General features: G+C 38.7%; 1 protein-coding gene across 2 annotated transcripts; it reads left to right on the top strand.

Moving 5' to 3' along the window:
• The first annotated feature begins 704 nt into the window (after positions 1-704).
• On the top strand, positions 705-22,801 carry naa15b (N-alpha-acetyltransferase 15, NatA auxiliary subunit b). 2 transcript variants are annotated; one of them, XM_015607001.3, is made up of 20 exons: positions 705-1,054; positions 5,723-5,807; positions 7,406-7,510; positions 9,395-9,552; positions 10,749-10,883; positions 13,163-13,316; positions 14,661-14,795; positions 14,990-15,085; positions 16,755-16,861; positions 17,015-17,087; positions 17,332-17,501; positions 17,969-18,121; positions 18,709-18,837; positions 18,926-19,139; positions 19,274-19,467; positions 20,730-20,838; positions 20,955-21,053; positions 21,151-21,294; positions 21,391-21,488; positions 22,164-22,801. In XM_015607001.3, exons 1-20 carry the CDS (start codon positions 1,001-1,003, stop codon positions 22,362-22,364), a joined length of 2,613 nt encoding a protein of 870 aa, XP_015462487.2. In that variant the 5' UTR covers positions 705-1,000; the 3' UTR covers positions 22,365-22,801. The 2 variants fall into 2 exon arrangements, with proteins under 2 accessions (XP_015462487.2, XP_007253759.2); XM_007253697.4 differs by having other exon boundaries at positions 706-1,054; positions 14,661-14,780.

The following is a 22,801-nucleotide window of genomic DNA, read 5'->3' as shown; positions in this document are numbered from 1 at the left end:
CACCTTCTCATTCAGTGTTTTTCGTTATTTCATTCTTTGATTTATTTTCTACGTTGTAGATTAATATTAAAGACACAAGAAGAATTAAAGGACACACATGGAATTATGTAGTAAACAGTAAAGTGTAAAGTGTTTTTGTAAAGCTATTGTTCAGCAGCTCCTGGAACTACAGAGCCCTTAAGGGTAGATCATGTTAAAAAATGCATGCACAACTTATTAAGGTGCGGGAATAAGATCCTATTTTGTGGGAATGAGATAATTAAGGTGTGGGAACAAGATAATTAAGGCATACCCACAACTTATTAAGGCATGGAAAACCACTTAATGATGATGTTTTTTTCTTAATTTTACCAAATTGAAAACCACTGGAATATAATCAAGAGAAAGCTGGATGATAATAGCCATCAAATCAAGCTGAAGTGGCATAAAGTTATCCAAAAGCAGTGTGTAAGACTGGTGGAGGAGAACATGCCAAGATGCATGAAAACTGTGATTAAAAAAACAGGGTTATTCCACCAAATGTTGATATGAACTTGTTTTGTTTGCATTATTTGAGGTCTGAAAACTAGCTTTGAAATTTCTTATTTTTTGCAAATAAATGCTCTAAATGACAATACTTTTATTTGGAATTTGGGAGAAATGTCCATAATTTATTGTATGTTGTGCATCTTTGTGCGCCGTCTGCTGGCAAACGAGAGAGACACACGTCGAGAAAGAGAGAGAAAGAAAGGAAGAAAGAGGAGGTAGAGAGAGCTAGAGAGCTGTCAACTTGCAACTTGACCCGGAGGAGAAGTACATCGGCCATTTTGGGATAAGCAGAAGGGGGCTTTTCTGTCACCACGTGAGGGAGGAGGGAGAGTCCGAAAAGGGGAGCGGAGGAAAAAGAAAGCAGCGAGCCGAGAGGAGCAGAAACGAGGGGGCTAAAGCCGGCGAGCCGCAGCTGATCTACAGCCTATCCACACCCGCAGTCGTCTCACATGTGCTGAAGAGGGGGGAAACGATGCCGACCGTCACCCTACCGCCTAAAGAAAACGCTCTGTTTAAGAGGATTTTGGTGAGTTTTGCTGGTTTGGCGTGCCGGTGTGTAAGGCCCCTCTCCATTTACTGCACAAAATTGTGCAGTAAATGGAGCGGGCCTTAGGCATTGGCTACTATTGGTGGTGGTGGCCTTTTCTGCTCTTTCTCCTCCCTGCAGAGCTTTAGACACAAGTCCCACCTGTCAAACGAAGCTTAACCAGACAGCTTAGTAGGTTCTCAACCTGTGCAAACCCTTAGTATGCTTACTTAGTCTTTTTATTTTCATTTAAATGAATCTTGTCTAGCTGCAGCATGTGCAAAAAATATACAGCATACACACATATTTAGTTAGCTTAGCCATCAGCTATCTAGATATCTAGCTAATGCACACACTTCTTTAATAGCTAAGCTATGCTATGCTAAGCTAAGCTAAGCTAGCTAGCTAGCTTTGTTAGGCTAGCTAACCTAGGCTAATACTTATCTTGGCTTTGGTTAACGGTATAACGTTAATTCATTATGCTAGCTAAATAGCTAAGTAGCTGTTAGCAAGTAATAAACTAGCAAACCTACATATAAAGCCTGTCATTTATTCAGTTTAAAAGGTTTAAAATCGATTTATTTGCATGCATATTAACCTAGTGATAGCGCTAGCTAGCTGCAAGTTGTGCACATAGCTAGAGTTGGCACTATTTAGCTGGCTAGGCTATGCAAGCTATTTGACATGTTTTGACATGTTTCACAAAATCTGCACACTTCCTAGCTTAGCTAGGTTAGGTTAATAGTGATTTAGCTTCACTTTGGTTAACGTTATAGCTAAGTTAGGTAGATAACCTATGTTTTAATAGTTTTCCCCCATAAACTGTACGATTTAAACGTCTTATAATTTGTTGTATTAGCCAGTTAGCTTGGTTATAGCCAAGGTTAATAAAACAGCTAAATACTTAGCTGTTTAACACATTTCACCACTCTCTTTATTTGCATTCATATTAGCTAGCTAGCTAGCTAATTAGCTAGTGATTCTTCAGCTAGCCCTTGTTAGTACACAGTTAGCTAGCTAGTTGGCTATTGCCTATTTAGCTTTACTAATATTTACTAACATGTAAAGCTAACTATTTTTAATCAGTTTTCCCCATCCCCGTTGGAATTAAAGGCTTTAAAATCGATTTATTTCCATGTGTATTAGTTCTAAAGCTAGCTAGCTGCAGTTGTGCACATAGTACTAAGTATACACACAAACAACCTTAGCTAACTAGTTAGCTGACAATGCAAGCTACTTGACATTACATTACATTACATTACATTACATTTGGCAGAGGCTTTTGACCAAAGTGACTTACAATAATCAAGTACAAAAGTAATAGAAGTTAAGATAAACCATTTTTAGATAGGGCTTAAAGGAGGTCGAAGGGAAATAAAGGGATAGAGAAGTGAAGGAGGGGAAGAAGGAAATGAGGTTAATTTAAAGAGCTCTGTCTTCAGGAGTTTATTAAAGATAGTGAGAGATTCTCCTGATCTGGTAGTAGAAGGTAGTTAGTTAGAGGTGTTAGGAAAGTAAGTGTTCTTTGAAGAGCTCTGTCTTCAGGAGTTTATTAAAGATAGTGAGAGATTCTCCTGATCTGGTAGTAGAAGGTAGTTAGTTAGAGGTGTTAGGAGAGTAAGTGCTCTTTGAAGAGCTATGTCTTCCGGAGTTTCTTAAAGATAGCGAGAGATTCTCCTGATCTGGTAGTGGAAGGTAGTTTGTTCCACCATTGGGGAACAACATATTTTGACATGTTTCCAAAATTCAGCACACTTGTTAGCTTGGTAACTCTTTAGCTTTGCTAAGTTAGGTTAATACTGATTTAGCATTTACTTGGTTAACTTTATAGCTAGATAGCTATGGTTTTTTTTAAGTTTTAACAGGTTCTCCCTAGACTCTATGCAGATTAAATGCTTTATAATGTGTTGCATTAGCCAGTTAGCTTAGTTAACTAGATATACCCTAGTTAACCTATATAGCTAGTGAAAATAAACTGGAAATGTACACCTGTTACCTAGCTAGGTTAGCTTAGTTTTATAATATATTTGCATCATATTAGCTTAGCTAGCTAGTAATTATTTAGCTGACCCTTGTCAGCACACCACATATCATATTATAACACCCTTTTCTTCACCCAGCACGAATTAAAGCCTTTAGTGATAACAATAATTCAGCTAGGTGCAGTTGTGCACATAGCTAGTTAGTAGCATACACATACAAACCTATCTACTTTGCTATGTAAGCTTTTTGACATGTTTTTATAATGGTAATGGTTTAGCTTTGCATTGGTTAACATTATAGCTATGATTTAACATGCTTTCTCTCTACACAAATTAAATGCTTTATAATTTGCCTTATTATTTAATTAATAAATAAGCTGTAGTTAGTAAGCTTATAAAGTGATAACTTAATAACGTAATTTGTCTTCTATTTAACACATTTCTCCACCTCTAGCTATACAAATTAAAGTGCCTTTATTTGCATTCATGTTAACATTGTTAACTTGGCTAGTGATTATTCAGCTGGCCCTTGTCAGCATTCCACATAACTTTTCCTGTTTTCTCCATCCCAGCACAAATTAAATACTTTATATCGCTTTATTTGAGTTCTTTATTAGTTAGAAAAGCCATATTAATTAAAGGCTTCACACTGCCTTTATTTGAATTCATGTGAACATAGCTTGGTGTCTGTCTGTTTCTGGGCCTGATAGCTTGCTGGCTAAAGCTTGGTTGTTGGACACTGCTATCAAACATTAGCTATGAATATAACTTACTGTTAATAGATTGTTCTGCCTTTTATTTTCTGCTTTATCTTGGAAGGGTCTTTTGTTGATGACACAGCTATGCTGTGTGTATATCTTTGTGTAAATGGGCAGAAGGGTTCCCTTGGCTGTCAGAGTAGTGTGACAAATACAGACTTGTGAAGAGTAGTGTTGGATGAATATCTCAAACCATGTGCTTGAGTTAAGGTAGAGGTACCCAAGGTAAAATATAACTATAGTAAATGTGGAAGACCTCTACTTAGGGGGAGAGTAAAAGTTGCCTTCAGTTACCTGCAGTTGTAGACTATGTTTTATATTGTTAATCTCCATTTATTCCAACCTGCAGTTGTAGACTATGTTTTACATTGTTAATCTCCATTTATTACAATGAGTACTTTCACACCTACCTTTTTTGGTCTGGACTGTCAGACCATTCAGTCTGAGTCTAAACCAAAGTAGCAGGTGTAAAAGGGGATATGATCCGGGATCCAGACCAAAAGACCAGAGTTTGGCCAGACCGAAAGAGGTGGTCTCGGTCCAGATCTACTGAACATTGATCTGGTTTATCTACACTGTGAAAGCACCTTTCTAGATGGTTCAGAATTTCATACCATTTACAAGAAATTGACGCAGTTTTTAAGCAATCCAAAAGAATAAAGGATTTGTTCTTTGCCGAAATCCAAGCCCTCTTGATGTGTAGGCGTGTCACGCAGCAGTATGAACACAAACACTTAGACTAGGAATCCATGATAATCTTTTACAGTCAATCTGCTGCAGTGCCCCTGGTGCGACAGCAAAGTTCTTAAGTCTGCTCACTAAACTGCAGTGTGAAACCAAAAATAGCTGGACAAAATATATGCAATGTAATAAAGTCATGGACCTTGTTGCGAACTCTGGTGCAGACTTTCATGTGTGAAAATGTCCCAAGACTAGGCTTAATCCCTGTTTGGGGAAACTTCCCCATATAATTCAGAAGATATCTGTTTTGTCATAAAGAGGTTAACCAGCCAACTGTTGGTATTATAAACTTAGTATGCTTGTTTTGAGTCCTTACTTAAATCTTTCTTTTATAGCTGCAGTTATGCACATATGCACAGGTATTGTTTGACATTAAAATCTAGTGTAGTTAAATGTGTTGGCTATTTATATTGTTGCTTGATTGTTGAGCACTGTTATGACCACATTATTAATAGAGTTGTGTTCTACCTGGACATTATAACAGCAGCAAATCTGTTCCAATTATGGCTGATTTGTGGCTACTTTACAACATTGGAAAAGTTGCAGTCACTGTATGTGTGTTAAAGAGACATGAGCTAAACTATGCATTTAGCTGAATCCAATAAATCCATATTTTTTGATGTTTGGTAATTGTCTTGCAGTGTGTGAGTAGCCCAGAATTACATATTACAGTATTGTGATGTGATATAGTTATCGTGGGCAATGTATTGTAATGTCATGACAGTCCCACCTCTAATACATGCCAGAGCTGCATGAAAAAATTGCACTAAATTGTAATTGTAATGTGGGAATTTTGCGCATGTGTACACTGCGTTATCAGTACTTAAACAATATATTGAGCAGCCCTAATGCATGCCCACACATGCGACATGTGGCCTCAAACACACCCACATAAGACAAACTTGGGGCGTTGTAAGAATAGTAGAGGGAGATACAGTTAAGATGCAGAGTGCATTTACAGTCCCTGAGCTATTGAAGCTCAGTGTGGGGATGTGAGTGAACTGGGAGTGCTTCTTTTAGTGTGGTTTGTGGGTCCTTTTTTATATTGTACAGTTTGATGTGTCGGAGCTAGTTTTATTGTGTCTATATAACTGTTTAAGGATTTATATATCATTTAAGAAATAATTTGAATAATTTGACCAAACATGATGTATTAAACTGTCTCTCTCCCTCTCTTCTGTTTTTAGAGATGCTATGAGCACAAGCAGTACAGAAATGGGCTGAAATTCTGCAAACAGATCCTGTCCAACCCTAAATTCGCTGAGCATGGAGGTAAGACATGGATTTTCTACTTCACACCAGAGAGTGTTTGTGTTCAGATTGACCTCAGGGGGTGGACGATATGTTATCACTATTTTGATAAAGTACACAGTGTAACATTTATATGAGCTGAGCAACAGTGTGTAAAAAAAAAAAAACAGGGCTCCTCTGCAGTTTGCAGTGTAATTTAAGTTTTGCGTCAATGGCATAAAAACTGAATATGCTATGAATGCCCCCTCATGGACAGCTGTGTACATGCATTAACTGACAAGCTGAATAAAGGAAGCATGTAGATAGGCTATAACTATACTTTTACACAAAGACCACTGCACAGATCTGGCAGGAGATGTCTTGCAACTCTGCCAAAGTTACATAGTGCAGTATTGCAGTCTAAGAAAATATCAGCAAAATTGAAGTATCATGATATGTTTTGCAATCCTGTATAGCTTTTTAAAAACATAAGTATTAGTAAAGTTCAAAGGTTTGCAGCTACTATTTTAACCTAAACCTGCTACATAAGGTTGCTTTAAATGCAGTATACACGGCGCAGGGGCTGAGGCTTGGTTTGGTTCTTTATGGCAGGGATACTGTTACGTTAGCTATTTTTACAAAAATGCTTGCTTGCTTCAGACCTAAATACTAAGCTTCTGATTGTTACAACTGGCTACAAAAGCTGTTTTCCCCCTTTGTTTTCTGTAAGAATGGGATCAGAAGGTGCTTCTTTATGCCTTTGTAGGCAAGACTGCCTATGGGAAAATGGTGTCTCTGTAACTGTTAAAGATGCATTACTGTCCCAGGAGTATTATGTTGGTTCAATGATGATACTGTATATTCTGTAGAGAAGTGTAAGCTGCACTATTTTATCAGTGATTATATGACATTGATTTGTTTGAGAAAGAAGTGGTTGTTTACCTGCACATAAAAACAGACCGAGGGGTGTCGAGTTTAATAGTATGAGATCATTTTGGGGCTGGTGCGATGGTTTCTTTATTATTGTTTAAATATTCTTACTAACTTGACCAATGATGGTGGGGGAATGCTATTAGGTAATGAAACTTGCACACAATTTTGGCAGCCTTTCACATGGTTTCAAAATGTCATGATGAATGGACCAATAGAAATGCTCCAAAGTGACTTGTATGATTTATATTTTTTTATTTTACCTTATTTGTAAAATTGCTTATTTCTGTGTTCTGCTGTACATATTTTTCAGTAGAGGCCCTTGAATTTTACTGTTGATAAGTAACCAAATAGATATTAAGATTAATTCTTGTTTACTAAATCCGAAGCATAGTAAACATGATTATTAGTGTCAAACCCGTGTAAATAAAAATCTTTATGTGAATCAAAGTCTGTGATTTGTGTTTTTATTAGTGCAGTGTTTGTTCTTGTGTTAAAATTTAAATTAATTAATTAGGAATAGAAAAAATACACAGGTTTTGTTCGTAAACCTTTGTATGTGGATTAGACAGAATATCAGTGTGCTACCTGAACTTAACTTGTAAAAAATCAACTTTAGCTGATCTAAAGTCATGTAAATCTCTGTGGTTGAAAATAGTTTTTTTTCTTCAGTGTTATTTTCTTGTTTGACTTTGTGTGACCTTTTGCAGAGACGCTGGCGATGAAGGGGCTGACGCTCAACTGTCTGGGGAAGAAAGAAGAGGCCTATGAACTTGTTCGTCGAGGGCTCCGAAATGACCTGAAGAGCCATGTCTGTATCCTTAACAAGCACTAACGCTCACACACACAGGTTTCCATACTCTACCCACATGGACTAACTTATTGGAAAATGTGGTTTCTCTTCACATTAGAACTTATGTCTTAAAATTGTTGTATTTCTTTCAGCTCCTTAGTCTTATTGTTAATGTAATAAATGTAATGTATGTAGCACGGGTTCCTGAAGGGTGTTTAACATTCATTTACTGAGTAACATATCTAGAGGTCAGCATAACCCTGCATTCAGTCTGGCACCAGGCAATTCCTAAGGGAGTACATGATTTGATCGCAAATGTAATGGTGATGACACGAGTTGAGCTTTTTTTAAATTTATGCAAATGAACTAAGATGCATTCTAAACTAATTGGCTAAACTGCATTGGTCCATGTCTAACCAATTCAGACATGGAGGTCCTATGTCCCCACTTTCTTCCCATGTGTGAACATTTGATTCCTACTGTATTTCATTTATATCCCCAACTAGGGGAGTGCCACATCGTATTGTACACAATAATTTTGTCAGCATTTTTAAATTTTGTGAACGATATTATACCCTAAAATATTATGCCATATCACCCACCCCTAAATATCACATCAAGGTAACTACTTTTTTGCTGTTTTTAGCAAAAGAAAAATTCACACTGTTCTCATTTCCCATTATATATCTTCTAGAGACATCTTTTTTAAAATATCTCAGTTAGGGGCGTGCCATAATTATATCATGCAATTGTAAAATTTAATTTTGTTGCAGTAGTGTACTCAGTGTTTGTTCATATCGCTAAGAGTATCTTTATCGTAAAAAAAAACATGATATTATTTCAGGGCCATATTGCCCACCCTCATCCTTAAAAGTGTAGTTCTAAACATTATAGGCTTATGGCCATCTTTTGGAAAATTAGGTAAACAATTTAATCATGGAACAAAGAAAAGGGTGGCTTGATAGATTAACCAGCATGCTAACTAGTAATAAGAGTAACTTGTTGCTTGCCAGGGTAACCCTTTTGAATAGCAAAATGGTTCAGATTTGCAGCACTGTGGTCCTGGTTAGCAGGCAGATACGGTCCCTGGCTCAGACACTTGAGAGGTGGGTTTAGGTTGGTTAGAGAAGATTATAAAATTTTAGTGGAATTGGGCAAGGCTTGCAGCCATTTTCTATAATATAATTCGTAACTATAAGGTTAATATATCAATGTTAAACTATTAAACATTTAACAGTTAATATGCAGTAAAACATGCATTGGTTCTGGAGCCTCACCAGAAGGAAGAACAAATGGAGGGTATGAAAAAAAAATTGTGACTAATCGAAAAAATCATTAGCAGATTGTTCAAATATTAAAATAGTAAATAGTTGCAGCCCTAGTATATACATACTGTCCTATATAGATGATCAGGTTGGGTGTGTGTGTGTGTTTCTGATGCTGTTGCTAGGAACCAGATGATGGAACCAGGCCGAGATTCCTGCCCTGCGCCCGTGCCTGACTGTGATCTGTCCTGACACCACCAGCCGATAACACACACACACACACACACACACACACACACACATGCACGAGTACAGAATACCCATAAACACACACACACACACATGCAGCACGATGCTGTAGCAGATCACATTCTTGCCCTGTTACGTACGTCCCCTGTATACAGCAATAGGCAGTACTTGTCATTTTTGCTTTACATAGTAGCTTTTTTTTCTCTTCTAATTCCAGTGCTAATTTTAGTACAGTAGAAGTAGGCATGTGTGTTTTGTTTCAGAATTGTGTTTATCCACTGCACTGCATAACTGTAAGAGATGCAGAAACAGTCACTTTGATGAATAAAGGCGCGGTTGAGCCGTTGTTGCCACAGGGCAGGGTTTTGCTTGGCCTTAACACTGGTCCCCAGGCTGGCACGTGTACGGTCTGCTGCAGCGCTCGGATAAGAAGTACGACGAGGCCATTAAGTGCTACAGAAACGCTCTGAAATGGGACAAAGACAACCTGCAGATCCTCAGAGACCTCTCTCTTCTGCAGATCCAAATGAGGGACCTGGAGGGCTACAGGGTGAGTGAGCGAGTGTGTGGTGAGAGAGACCAACAGCTTGTCTGCTGCTGCAAATCCTAATTAGAGAGCTTAAGGCTACTCTATAGAACTCTATAGAACTTACATGAGTATTTTTTAAATACAAAACCTGAATAGGTAATTTGCTTTGAACAAGAAGTGTCAGTTAAACGACTAGGGGCCATTATTTATTTTACATCACAAAGAGGAACAGCAAAAATCTGCCTCAATTACAATTACTAAGATTACAATTACTAAGCCTTACAAATTACTAAGATTTACCATCACATCTACAGGATGGTTCTGATCCACCTGTGTTCAAAACATCAGCTGCTGCTGCTCACATTGATTACTTTGGGGGGGGTCTTAAGCTCTTTTTCCTATTTATTTTTACCTAAAGTGGTTGGATGAAGTAATTATTACCAGACATTTTTAGTGATTTTAGTCCTGTCTGAATATGCATGTCATTTTTCTTGCCTTACATAAAAATAGCCATAAAAATAAGCTCAGGTTATATTAATCCAATGCAAACTAAAATGCTGTTATGTTCTGTCAAATATTGTCAATTTTATATTTACTTTATTACAGAGGCACATGCGTAGTTGCAGGCACTGATATACGACTTGCAACACAAAACAAAAAAGTCGTCAGACTGTTTGAAATCAGTTTTAAGAAATTCAGGGGGTGGGGTAGCATATAGCCTACATGCATGTTGTTGCTACTTTTCTAATTACTTAATTATTTTTTTATTAAATTAAGTAGGTTATAATATTGATTACCATCAGGTTGTGTTTATGAAGGTGATTGCGGTGCATAAATCGAGTAGCTACTCCCATCATACCCATTTTTGCTGAGATTACTTTGTAAATGAGTAAAGTATTCTGATGTCCTGTAGTTAAAATACATTACTTCACCTCCCCAGGTAAGACTTAATTACATTGCACGTGTGAAACTACCTACAGCCTGTCTTAACACTCATTGCAAATTGTTAATGGAATTACCTTCATCACGTTTAAAGGCTAAAATTTAATCCTGTATTAAAAAAAGCTTGTACTTTCCATTGATGCTTCACTTTTAACACTTGACAGTTTACTCAAAAACTAGACTTAATTCATGTTTGGAAAATCGTAAATTCTGCATTGTAAATATATTTTTACAATTTTTCCTATTTTAAATCTGTGTGTGAAATTTGTGTGTAGGAGACCCGGTACCAGCTGCTGCAGCTGCGGCCGGCTCAGCGGGCATCTTGGATCGGTTATGCCATCGCGTACCACCTACTGGAGGACTACGAGATGGCAGCAAAAATCATCGAAGAGTTCCGGAAAACACAACAGGTAAAAAACTGCAAGACTGGTGAACGCAAATACTGTAAAAGCCGTTTCTGTAATACTGAATATGCTATGACTTCATTAGAGCAGATGCATTTGTTATCACTGTGGAAAGAAATGAAGGAAGCTGATTGACTTATAAAAATGGATTGTTTGCCTTAATGTACTGTAAAGCTACGAATCAGATTTATTTACATAAAGCTTTTTACAACTTACCACAAAGCTACTTTACAGAAATCTTAATTTTCTTATTAAACAGATAATTAGTTGAGTAATACATTAGGTAGCAATTCTTCTGAACTACAGAGCTGAACTTAGTGTACATGTCCTGCAATGAAGAAACTACAGAAGAAAGAAAGGAGTGCGTGATTGGGGCAAACTGGATAGAGGCCAGAACAGAGGTGGTAGAAGTTCAGGGTGTGGTAGGGTGTGCATTGTGTGGTCCGTAACCTGCCTGCTGCTATAGTGAATTGCCCCAGCTCGTCATGACTCTGCAGCACTGCCGATAAATTTCACGCTTCCTGTCTTTGTCCCAGAATGCATTTCCATTTTAACAGGAAGCTGTTGGTTGGCACGTAGTAATGCAAAGTTCAGAACTGGACAAATTGGCATTAGAAACGGGGCTCATATTGATAAGTTCCTTTTTTATCCTATTGTTCTTGGGTACTGACTTTACCATAGCTGCTTCTGCTAAATAGCCAGACAATAAAGGTCATGCAGTTTCTTAATGTATGAAGAATCTCTTCACATTAGAGCTCATGTCTTAAAATGGAGAGACCAAGTTCTAATGGATTTCGCCTAGAAATACACTGAAATATTATTATATATTATATTATTCTTTTTTTTAATAAAGCATTTAGGCCTGTCATGATACAATATTGTACAATAAATGAACAGGACCCCAGTATTTTTTGCTGATATTCTTGGCACAAGAATAAACTTCTTTGATATTGTAGCTAGTTGCTATACACACAGAGAGCGGACTGCAACAGGTGACAAAACATTGCTTAAGGCTAAAAGGTTGACTAAAACGAATTGTATGAAAAAAAGTATGCTGCCAGCAGTGTTTTCAAAATAATCATACATTTTTAAACTGCTGCTTTTTGAAATGGTGCAGATACAATATGCTATTGTATTGCTAACATATAAGTGCCAGGAAATTAAGGCCTACGTTTAGCTAAATATTCAATTTAGAGACCATTTTTTCGTAAGTTTTGCCACTTTTGGCCTAGGAATTTCAAAGAAATTACAATTACAAATATACAATTTAAAAATAGTTTTTGAACAATGATAATTTTCAATATCCCTGCAAATATACCATCAATGTAGGGCATTAAGAGGTCCAGCGGTCTAAAGCGCTGCCACTATGATCGGGAGATCGCTAGTGTAAATCCTGATTATGCTGCTTGTCATCAGCTGCTGGAGCCCTGAGAGAGCACAATTGGCCGTGCCCTCTCTGGGTGGGTAGATGGCCCTCTGCCCTCATCACTCCTAGAGTGATGTTGTGCAGCACGAGGCGTCTTTGAGCTGATGTATCGGAACCAAGTCGCTGCGCTTTCCTCCAGGTGTGCTGGTTATTCTGCAATGTTGCATCAGCAGCAGTTCGAAAAAAGGCGGTGGTTGATTTCACATGTATCTGAGGAGGCGTGTGCTAGTTTTCACCCTCCTTGTGTTGTGGCATCATTAGTGATTAGTGATTAGGAATATACAACTGGGTGGCAGCTGAATGGGTGGAACAATTGGCCTAGCTAAATTGGGAGAAAATGGGAAAAGAATTTGAGATAGAAAAAAATAAAAAAACATCATCAATTTCCAGTGTTGTTGGCTATTTATTTTTGAATCTCTTCACTTATTTGGCCAAACACTGAAAGCCCCAACCCATTCCCAGTTGCTGAATATTAGATCTGGCCACATCATCAGTATAATAAGCAAAATTTCTGTCTCAATTACTGAGTAACCTAACTGGAGTTCAGCGTAAGGTGGGTCCTGCAGGATCTGCAGAGTAATCAATGGATCAAATCTGCAGCACTGAGGTCTTGGTGGGGTAGAGCAGGCTGGTACTGTCCCCTGCTGGGAGCTCAGTGATATGGCCACAGATGGTTAGATTATTGGATGCTTATTTAATCAGCCAAGAACATAAAAAGCACAAAAAATACGCTATATAAACTATATAAGTATTGGGACACCTGCTCTTTAAACTGAACACATTCTACTAGTCTTCTAATAACTATTTACTCACTCTTTGTTTTCTTCTTCTTCTCTGTGTGTGTGTGTGTGTCTGACAGACATCGCCAGATAAGGTGGATTACGAGTACAGTGAGTTGCTGCTGTATCAGAATCAGGTGCTGAGGGAGGCGGGGCTTTTCAAAGAGGCGCTGGAGCATCTCACCACCTACGAGAAACAAATCTGCGACAAGTTGGCTGTGGAGGAAACTAGAGGTACACACACACACACACACACACACACACACATGCAGATCAGTGTGTATGAATACAACTGCGACTTAAATGGTCAAAATTTCAAGTAATATATTTAATTATGTCAGTGGAGCAGGTGACAATTTTTTTGTATAGGTAACAATTTATTTATTAATTTTTTTTGGACTGTACAGGTGCATCTCAAAAATTTGAATATCAATAAAAAGTTAATTTATTTCAGTAATTCAGTTGACTTTGGACTTGATATAACATAGTGGACCAACACCAGCAGATGACATGTCTCTCCAAACCATCACTGATTGGTGGAAACTTCAAACTAGTCCTCAAGCAGCTAGGAGTGTGTCTCTCCACTCTTCCTCCAGACTCTGGTCCCTTGATTTCCAAATGAAATGTAAAATTTACTGATGATCAGTGATGGTTTGGAGAGACATGTCATCTGCTGGTGTTGATCCACTGTGTTTTATTATCAAGTCTAAAGTCAGTGCAGTGTTTTCCGACAAAATCTTACAGCATTTTATGCTTCCCTCTGCTGACAACTTTTATGGTAAATCGGATTTCATTTTCCAGCAGGACTTGGCACACTGCCCACACTGCCAAAAGTACCAAATGGTCTTATATAATATTCTAATTTTCCAAGACACTGATTTTTGGGTTTTCATTGGCTGTAAGCCATAATCATCAACAATAAAATAAATAAAAGCTTAAAATAGATTACTCTTTGTGTAATACATTTATAAAAAATGAGTTTCACATTTTGAACCGATTTACTAAAAGACTTTTCAGTGATATTCTCATTTTTTAGAGATGCACCTGTATGTGTCTCATGTATCTCGTGAAAAGTTCATAGGATGCACATTGTAATGGTTTGTGACACAGTCTGAGTACATACAGTCCACAGATCTTTGTAACTGTAACATAGTTTTAGGTTGAATGGTTGAAAAGTCCTGAAGGTCCTGCGATTGTAGTACCTTTCCTACTACATTTTGCTTCTAATCAGCTGATTAGTTGGATTAGGTATATTTGAAGCATATAAAACACAGGATTTCAGGGGTTGAAATTATGGGATTGAAAAATACTAAATTTGACTATATAACCTACATCACATCAGGGTGTAAAATATGGGCAGAAATCATATATTGCAAGTGCATTGTTTATACTGTGTTTGTACATCTTGAAATGCACGGTGTTTCACCTGTTTAAACATTCTTAACTCTAAAATCAAAGAGTTAAATTAATGTGTTTATTCTGTTTTTGTTGTAGTACCTGTCTCTTCTGCCCAGGTTGCTCCTTATTTTTAGTGCCTGCGTCTTTCTAGATCTGTAATATTACACCTTGTGTGTGTAGGGGAGCTGCTGCTGAACCTGGGTCGCTTTGAGGAAGCTGCAGACGTGTACAGGAGGCTTCAGGAGAGAAACCCAGAGAACTGGTCCTACTACCATGGTCTGGAAAAGGCCTACAAACCTGGTACTCTCATCTACGGTATTAATTACAAATCAGGGGCATGCTGAGTACTGTAAACATCAAGGTTGTGAATATGACGCAATGAATGGATATAATTTTAATACAGTAGTAAAATCAGTCTGAGGCTTACAATGCATTAACATAACACCCTTATACAATGTACAACCCCAGGCACTACTGACTGTGTGTTTGTGTGTGTGATTGATTTGCAGCCACAACAGAGGAAAAGCTGAAGATCTATGAGGAAGCCTGGGCCAAATACCCCAAAGGTCTGGTGCCTCGCCGGCTACCCCTCAATTTCTTGACTGGTAAGTTTTATGTAGGTAAATGACATTTGCTGTTTCAAGTTTGCTTTTTACCCAGTCATGCAGCTTGCCATCAGCTGCCGGAGCCCTGAGAGAGCTATATAAATATAAATGTTTGCCTTCTAGTTTAGCTTCACAGCAGCAAGTCTAACATTGCTAACAAACATTATTTAAAATCAAAAGTCATAATTTCTGTAAATTCATGTGCACTCACTTCTCTCAAACCACACCCAGTTCAACTTTAAAATCCAGTAAATTTGTAGATGTCATTAAAGGCTTACTATGAATTAACTCACCTAACTCACCTTGTTATTTCCAGAGTTGGCCGTGATTTGAGATTTATTTCATTATAAACAAACAAAAACACAAACGCATTAACGCATTAAAAACTGCTTTTCAAATACTTATGTAGCACAGTGATTTTATTTCATTTTTTGCTGCATAAGATTTATTAATCAGGATTAATTCTACTCATTGTAATGTGATGTACAGTTTGGTAAATGTACTTTGAGCACTGAACTCTGTTGAACTTTATCACTTCATGTTACTGATATCTATTCATAACCATCCATGCTGTTATAGCAATTGCACTTTAGACTCATGTTGCTGCTATTTCCCTACTCCTTATATTTTGTGTGTTCTTATCAATTTATTTTGTTCTTATATCTATCTATTTAAAATTTCGGTAACACTTTACTTGGATGGTCCATTTGATGGCCTCTTTGATGCTCAACTAACATTCTACTACATGTCTATTAAATGCAAATAAACTAAAAGGTGAAAGTGAATGATTCTCTATTGAATATAACCCTACATTCAACTGTAATCAAAACGCTTATCTTAATATTTTAGGATTGGGTTTAGGGTTAGATTTTAAGTTTAGGTTAAGGTTAGGGTAAGGGTTAGGTGTAAGGTTCGATTTTATGGTTGATTAAGGGTTAAGGTTAGGGTTAGGTGTAGGGTTAGATTTTATGGTTGGTTAAGGGTTAAGGTTAGGGTTAGGTGTAGGGTTAGATTTTAGGGTTGATTAAGGGTTAAGGTTAGGGTTAGGTGTAGGGTTAGATTTTATGGTTGGTTAAGGGTTAAGGTTAGGGTTAGGTGTAGGGTTAGATTTTAGGGTTGATTAAGGTTTAAGGTTAGGGTTAGGTGTAGGGTTAGATTTTAGGGTTGATTAAGGTTTAAGGTTAGGGTTAGGTGTAGGGTTAGATTTTAGGGTTGATTAAGGTTTAAGGTTAGGGTTAGGTGTAGGGTTAGATTTTAGGGTTGATTAAGGGTTAAGGTTAGGGTTAGGTGTAGGGTTAGATTTTATGGTTGATTAAGGGTTAAGGTTAGGGTTAGGTGTAGGGTTGGGTTCTATTTTGAATCATTTACGTTTAACATAGGGTTAAGTTAAATTTAATGGACATTCAATTCAGTGATAGTTGAATGTTAGTTGAGCATCAACAAGGCCATAAAATGGACCATCCAAGTAAAGTGTAAAACTGGACCGTGGGAATACAATTTTGTTCCACCTCATGTACCACGTGATGTGAAATGACAATAAAATCTCCTTGAATCTATTTGAAATGAGATTTGTCTGCTTTTGTGCATGTGTTTCTTTGTGTTTTTCTTGCATAAATGCTGTCCAGTTCTGGAAGTACCTTTTTAAACTAAATTCTTCACTTATTTTTAGGTGAGAAGTTTCGGGAATGTCTTGATAAGTACTTACGAATGAACTTCAGCAAAGGCTGCCCTCCAGTCTTCACTACACTCAAACCCCTCTATCTGGACAAAGACAAGGTGAGGAGCATTGAGCTGGATGGAGCTGCCTTGGGGGAAAAAGTTCCACTTTGACACTTTAGCGAAAAACAGCAATGAGATTTCTTAACTGAACAGTAATTATACTGCTTTGTGTTAACTGTTTGTATTATGATTTATTACTGTTTTTTGCAGGTGGCAATAATTGAGGAGTTGGTTGTAGGATTTGAAACGTCATTAAATAGTTGCCGAATGTTTAATCAAAATGGTAAGACCTTGCAGAGCCATACCAACTATTTATATGTAAAAGAAATCAATAAATAAAATAACCATATCTGCTCCCCTTTCTTACTTAATTATTTTTAGTTAAATTAATTGTAATTTTTTTTATATAAATTTTTTTTTATAAACAAAAATGTTTTCTAGAATAAAATAATTTATAGTTTGTAAAGGTGCAGATAGGCCAGTTTTCTTGCCTCATGATGTTTTGTTGTTTGGTTTGTCACTGATAGATGATGGGAAGGAGGAGCCGCCCACCACGTTACTCTGGGTGCAGTACTTCCTGGCGCAGCACTATGATCAGATTGGTCAGCAGACGCTGGCTCTAGAGTACATCAACGCCGCAATAGAAAGCACGCCGACTCTCATCGAACTCTTCCTAGTGAAAGCCAAGATATATAAGGTATGAGTGCACACACACGTTCTCAGTTGCTTAGACGTGTTGTTTTCTACATGCAATTTAACAACATACAAAACAAGATACTTATGATGAACTTTTACAAGCAGGTTTAGAAGGATCCGTGAGTTTCCATTTAGCAGCTTATGCAATATTTTTAGCTTTGTGTGTATACATCTACTATAAATGTGGCTAATTTTTCAAGTTTCAAGTGCATGTCTTGTCTAAACTATGAGCATGTTTTTAGATTGTCAACTTTTTTATGGAAGAGTTTACTCTATAACAATAAAATATATAAAACATGTAGAGAACTATTTATGTAGTTCTATTGCTTGGGTGGTTGGATTTACCAGAATATGAGGTAAATGAGACATGAATATGTATTTTTAATTGCCAAAATTACAAAATTACAAATATATACGTCTCCCTGCTTTTCTCATCCTGATAACATTTCATATGTTGTTTTTCTACAGCATGCTGGGAACATCCGGGAAGCAGCGCGCTGGATGGATGAGGCGCAGGCGTTGGATACTGCTGACCGCTTTATTAACTCCAAATGCGCCAAGTACCTGCTTAAAGCAGGCCTGGTCAAAGAGGCTGAGGAGATGTGTTCCAAGTTCACACGAGTAAGTCTTATATTGACTTTAGCAAACAACCGTCCTCAAATTTGATTGGGTGTTCTAGGGCTTTGGGTAGTCCAACGAATAAGGTGCGGCCACTGTGATCCAACAATCGCTAGTTTGAATTCTGGGTCATGTTGTTCACCATCAGCAGCTGGAGTCTGAGAGAGCACAATTGGCTGTGCTCTGTCTGGGTGGGTAGATGGTGCTCTCTCCGCTTAATCACTCCTACTGTAATGCTGGTCAGCACAGGCATCTGTAAGATGATGTATTGGAGTTTTTTGCAAGGGGTGTGCCGTATTGTATCGTACGATATTATACCCTGAAATATCGTGTCGTATCACCCACCCCTAATTATCACATCAGGGTACTTTTTTTTGCTGTTTTTAGCTGTTCTCATTTCCCATTATATATCTACTAGAGACAGATTTTAGTAGGGTAGTAAGGGTAATTGGCCTCTCAAATTAGAGAGGAAAAAGTGAAAGAAAAAAGATTGGATGTTAATGTAGGATTTTGTTTAGGTTTGTGTTTTATATTAAACACAATGATTGATGAAATTTTAACTCTTCTTTTTCCATCCTTCTCTGTTTTAGGAGGGAGCATCTGCTGTAGAGAATCTGAACGAGATGCAGTGCATGTGGTTCCAGACGGAATGTGCACTGGCATATAATTCAATGAAAAAATACGGCGATGCCCTCAAGAAATGCCACGAGATTGAGAGGGTGAGCTGCTCTGCTTATTTATATGGTTTATGGAGCTTCTATGTCTGTATAGTTTCTTTGAACACAGCTCTGTTCTCTTCATTGGCAGCACTTTGTGGAGATAACAGACGATCAGTTTGACTTCCACACGTACTGCATGCGGAAGATGACTCTTCGCTCCTACGTAGACCTGTTAAAGCTGGAGGATGTGTTACGCATGCATCCATTCTACTACAAAGCTTCAAGCACCGCCATTCAAATCTACCTCAACCTGCACGACAACCCACTCACTGACGACAGCAAGGAGCTACAGGCTGACACTGGTAACCCACACCTTTCACAATCTCACTCTTTAAACATTGCTGTTAGAGCCAGTGCAGATAGTGGCTCTTAAGCTGCTTTCTGTTACTCATTACAGACCAAAGTAAAGTGTGTCTGTGCTTGCATTTTCCCATAGGGAATCTGTCGGACAAGGAGCTTAAGAAACTGCGGAATAAGCAGCGACGAGCGCAGAAGAAAGCTCAGCTAGAGGAAGAAAAGAAGAATGCAGAGAAGGAGAAACAGCTCAAGAACCAGAAGAAGAAGAAGGAGGATGATGATGAGGAGATTGGGGGACCCAAAGAGGAACTCATACCAGAAAAACTGGCTAAAGTGAGAATATATGATAATTGCCTCCGTGTTTTTACACAGCTTCACTGAGCTTATAGGAGCACTTGTAGTTCCATAATTACATACTGCAGTCCTTCTGTTTTTCTGCATACAATATTATTCTCCTATTACTTTCTTGTAACCCCGTTCTGGGTGGTGGATCATTTTCAGCACTGCAGTAACACTGGCATGGTGATGTTGTGTTAGTGTTTAAAAACTCCAGCACCACTGCTGCGTCTGATTCACTTATACCAGCACATTAATCACTCACCACCCTGTTGTCTGTGTCACTGAAGTGCTGAGCCAATGATCTACCACCAAAATAATACCCAGCCTGTGGGGTCCTGACAACGTACAATATTTTCTTAATTAGCTAAACCTGAGCACTGTCCAGGTCATGTTGGAGATTTAAAGCTGATAAATGTAAGTTTTGTGTATTAGGGCCATCTCTGGAGAGAATGGGGCACAGAGCATGTGGAAGAATGTGATGCGGTCTCCTTTCAGAGCGGATGAATCCGATTCCAGGTTATGTTCAGTCAGAGAGAGAGAGGGGGGGGAGGGAGAGAGAGCTCAGTCAGAAACTTCACTTCAACTACACACTTTATTTTACTATGAGTAAATGAGCTACTGAGCTCTGAGTTTCCCCTTCTAAAGTCTCCAATGCTCCACCAGCCGCTCGCGTTCAGTAAAACTGAGCCAGATCCCCTTTTAGAGGCTGTACATGTGACATTAGTACGAAAAGATGTGTGACGTGGCCAGAAGAAGAACTTCCGCGAAAAGAGACCCGACACCCTAGTTTTTAGAATAAATATATATTAGGCTTAGTAGAGATGGTCATTCCAGCACACTGGTACCATTGATCACAATATTTTATGCCTTCTCCACTCAGAAATGCTTCTGCTTTCAGTTTAGAAACTAAATAATATGAACTGCCACTTTAAACATCAGGATTGCAACATCTCTGTGCAAGTCTCCTGAATTACAGTGTATTATGTAAAGACTTTGAACACTACTAACCGGTTACCAATGTACATCAGAGTAATAACTGATCGTACTATAAGATGACCTGCACTCCATATGAACACTGATTTGTTCATTCCTCCTACTAGTGTAGAGGAGCACAGTTGAGTATTTGTGTTTTTCTAAGCGAGTTTAAGATCTACCTGTTTGTTTTGAATAAGCATTTAGTGTCTACCTCAGATGGTGCAGTAGCCACAAAAATAAGCTGCTAAGTTCCCTCTTTTGTTTCTGACTTTCCTCTCAAGGCGGAAAACCCGTTAGATGAGGCTTTGAAGTTCCTGCTTCCATTAAAAACTTTGGTAAAGAACAAGATAGATACGCACCTCCTGGCCTTTGAGATCTACTTTAGAAAAGGTGAGAAATAAAACTTTCAGCACAGAAACATATTACATAAATCTAAGTAAGAATTATGTGTTTGGGCTGTCTTTTACGGTCTTTACTTATGTCTGTCTTTTACATCTTTCTTTCAGAAAAGTTCTTGTTAATGTTGCAGTCAGTAAAGAGGGCCTATGCTATAGACCCAGATAACCCATGGCTTCACCAATGTCTTGTGCGCTTCTTCAAAAGAGGTAATTTTGCTGTATTCTTGTAGATTTTTTGGCTCTTTTGGAATATGTGCTATGTTCCTGTGCTGTAATTAAGCTGTGACCTGTCTGTGATTGGCAGTATCGGAAGCTAAAGACTTGGCGGAACCGGTCCGCACAGTTCTGAAGCAGGAAATCTCTCGGTTGTTTGGGGACAGCAATGCCAAGAGCTTCAACCAGGCTTTCCTCAGCAAGCACTCTGACTCTATTCCCCACCGATTAGCAGGTAAGTGCACTCAAATACAAACATGGAGTCATATTGTGTACACATGCCTTTACGTACACAAGACTAACCCTTGCTTTTGTGTCTGTTCTCTTAAAGCTGCCAAAATCATGTTCTACTTAGACCCTTCATTACAGAAGAAGGCATTGGAACTTGCTACAGCACTGGACGAATCACTTAATAACCGGAGCATTCAGGTATGCACCAGAATTGAGAATGTATCAAATAAATAGTACCATAAGTCTGGTACCAGTAGCAGAAGAGCAACTAAAAACTAGTATATCTTTAGTTAATGCACATTTCATTTCATTTGGAATGGATTTAAAATATACAATTTTCAAGAGATCAGTCAGTGCTGCACATTATATTGCCTGGGCAAGGTTGCCTCCCAAAGCACGGCTCAAAGGTGGACCAGAGCCCAGTTCACTTAAACTCGGGCACGGTACGCATGCAGTGTGTGCGTTATCCGTGGACCAACATGACGTCAGTGATGTGATGTTCCTGTAAGCTATCCTGTGGCGGTGTTGTGCCAAATTCAGCACCCCTGCCTGGAAAGCACTATTTCGCTGTGTATGTAACCATGACTGAGTTAACCATGACTTTAGTTAAAGCTCCCGAGAGAGGGTGCTTTTTATGGCGGGGGTGCCAAATTCGGCACAACGTCGGCAAACCCACTGTGCAGTGAGTAATGACGTAAGCATGCTTGGGCACGGATTGTTTAAACGCAGTGTGAGTGCAGGCCAGCTGGGGAGTGGGGAGGGGGCAGAACCTTCCTCTAACACCATTCAACCAAACTGTGCTTAGTGTGAGTTACACCCTTAGACCTACATGTTGTATTTTTTTTCACAGCATATTTCTCTGTGTTTTCTCAGATCTGTACAGAAGTGTTGGAATGCCTGCGCGACGGCAGCCTCGGAGAAGCCACGGAACCAGCCGAAATGTACCGAGCGGAGTGTCATAAGATTTATCCGTACACACTGGCCTTCATGCCCCCAGGCTACGAGGAGAACATGAAGATCGCCGTCAACGGTGACATCTCCACAGAAACGGAAGAGCTAGCCAATGACATGTGAACACCTAAAAGGGGGTGGGTTCAGGGAGGAGGGGACAGAGAACAGGAGGTGGGGCAACGGCGCCATTTTTAAAATCACCCGAGAAGGTTGCCTTCGACGGCTGGTTTCTGTGCTGAACTTCCGGTTCTCCCCCACTGCCCGAGATCACAATCAGGACCGAGAGACGATGATGCTGCCTGTGGGGGGAGGAAAAGAAGAATAAAATGGCCATTTTACTTTTTTAACCTTGCTGATGACTACTCTCTAACTGAACACATAGACCACACACAAACACCCTGTTGTGAAGCGTGTCTGAAGGCAGCGAGCTGCAACTCGTTAATTAACTGTGCAGAGGACAAGGCAATCCCTATAGTCAACAACCAACCAACCAAACCCATCTTACCCCCTCTCTGTTTTAAAGAGTAATTTATATGAGAAATAAAAACGGCATAAAACGA

This window comes from Astyanax mexicanus, chromosome 7 (assembly GCF_023375975.1).
Source record: "Astyanax mexicanus isolate ESR-SI-001 chromosome 7, AstMex3_surface, whole genome shotgun sequence".
Classification (NCBI taxonomy): Eukaryota; Metazoa; Chordata; class Actinopteri; order Characiformes; family Acestrorhamphidae; genus Astyanax; species Astyanax mexicanus.
Note: the sequence above shows the minus strand (reverse complement) of the source record. Positions and strands in the feature narration are given on the sequence as shown.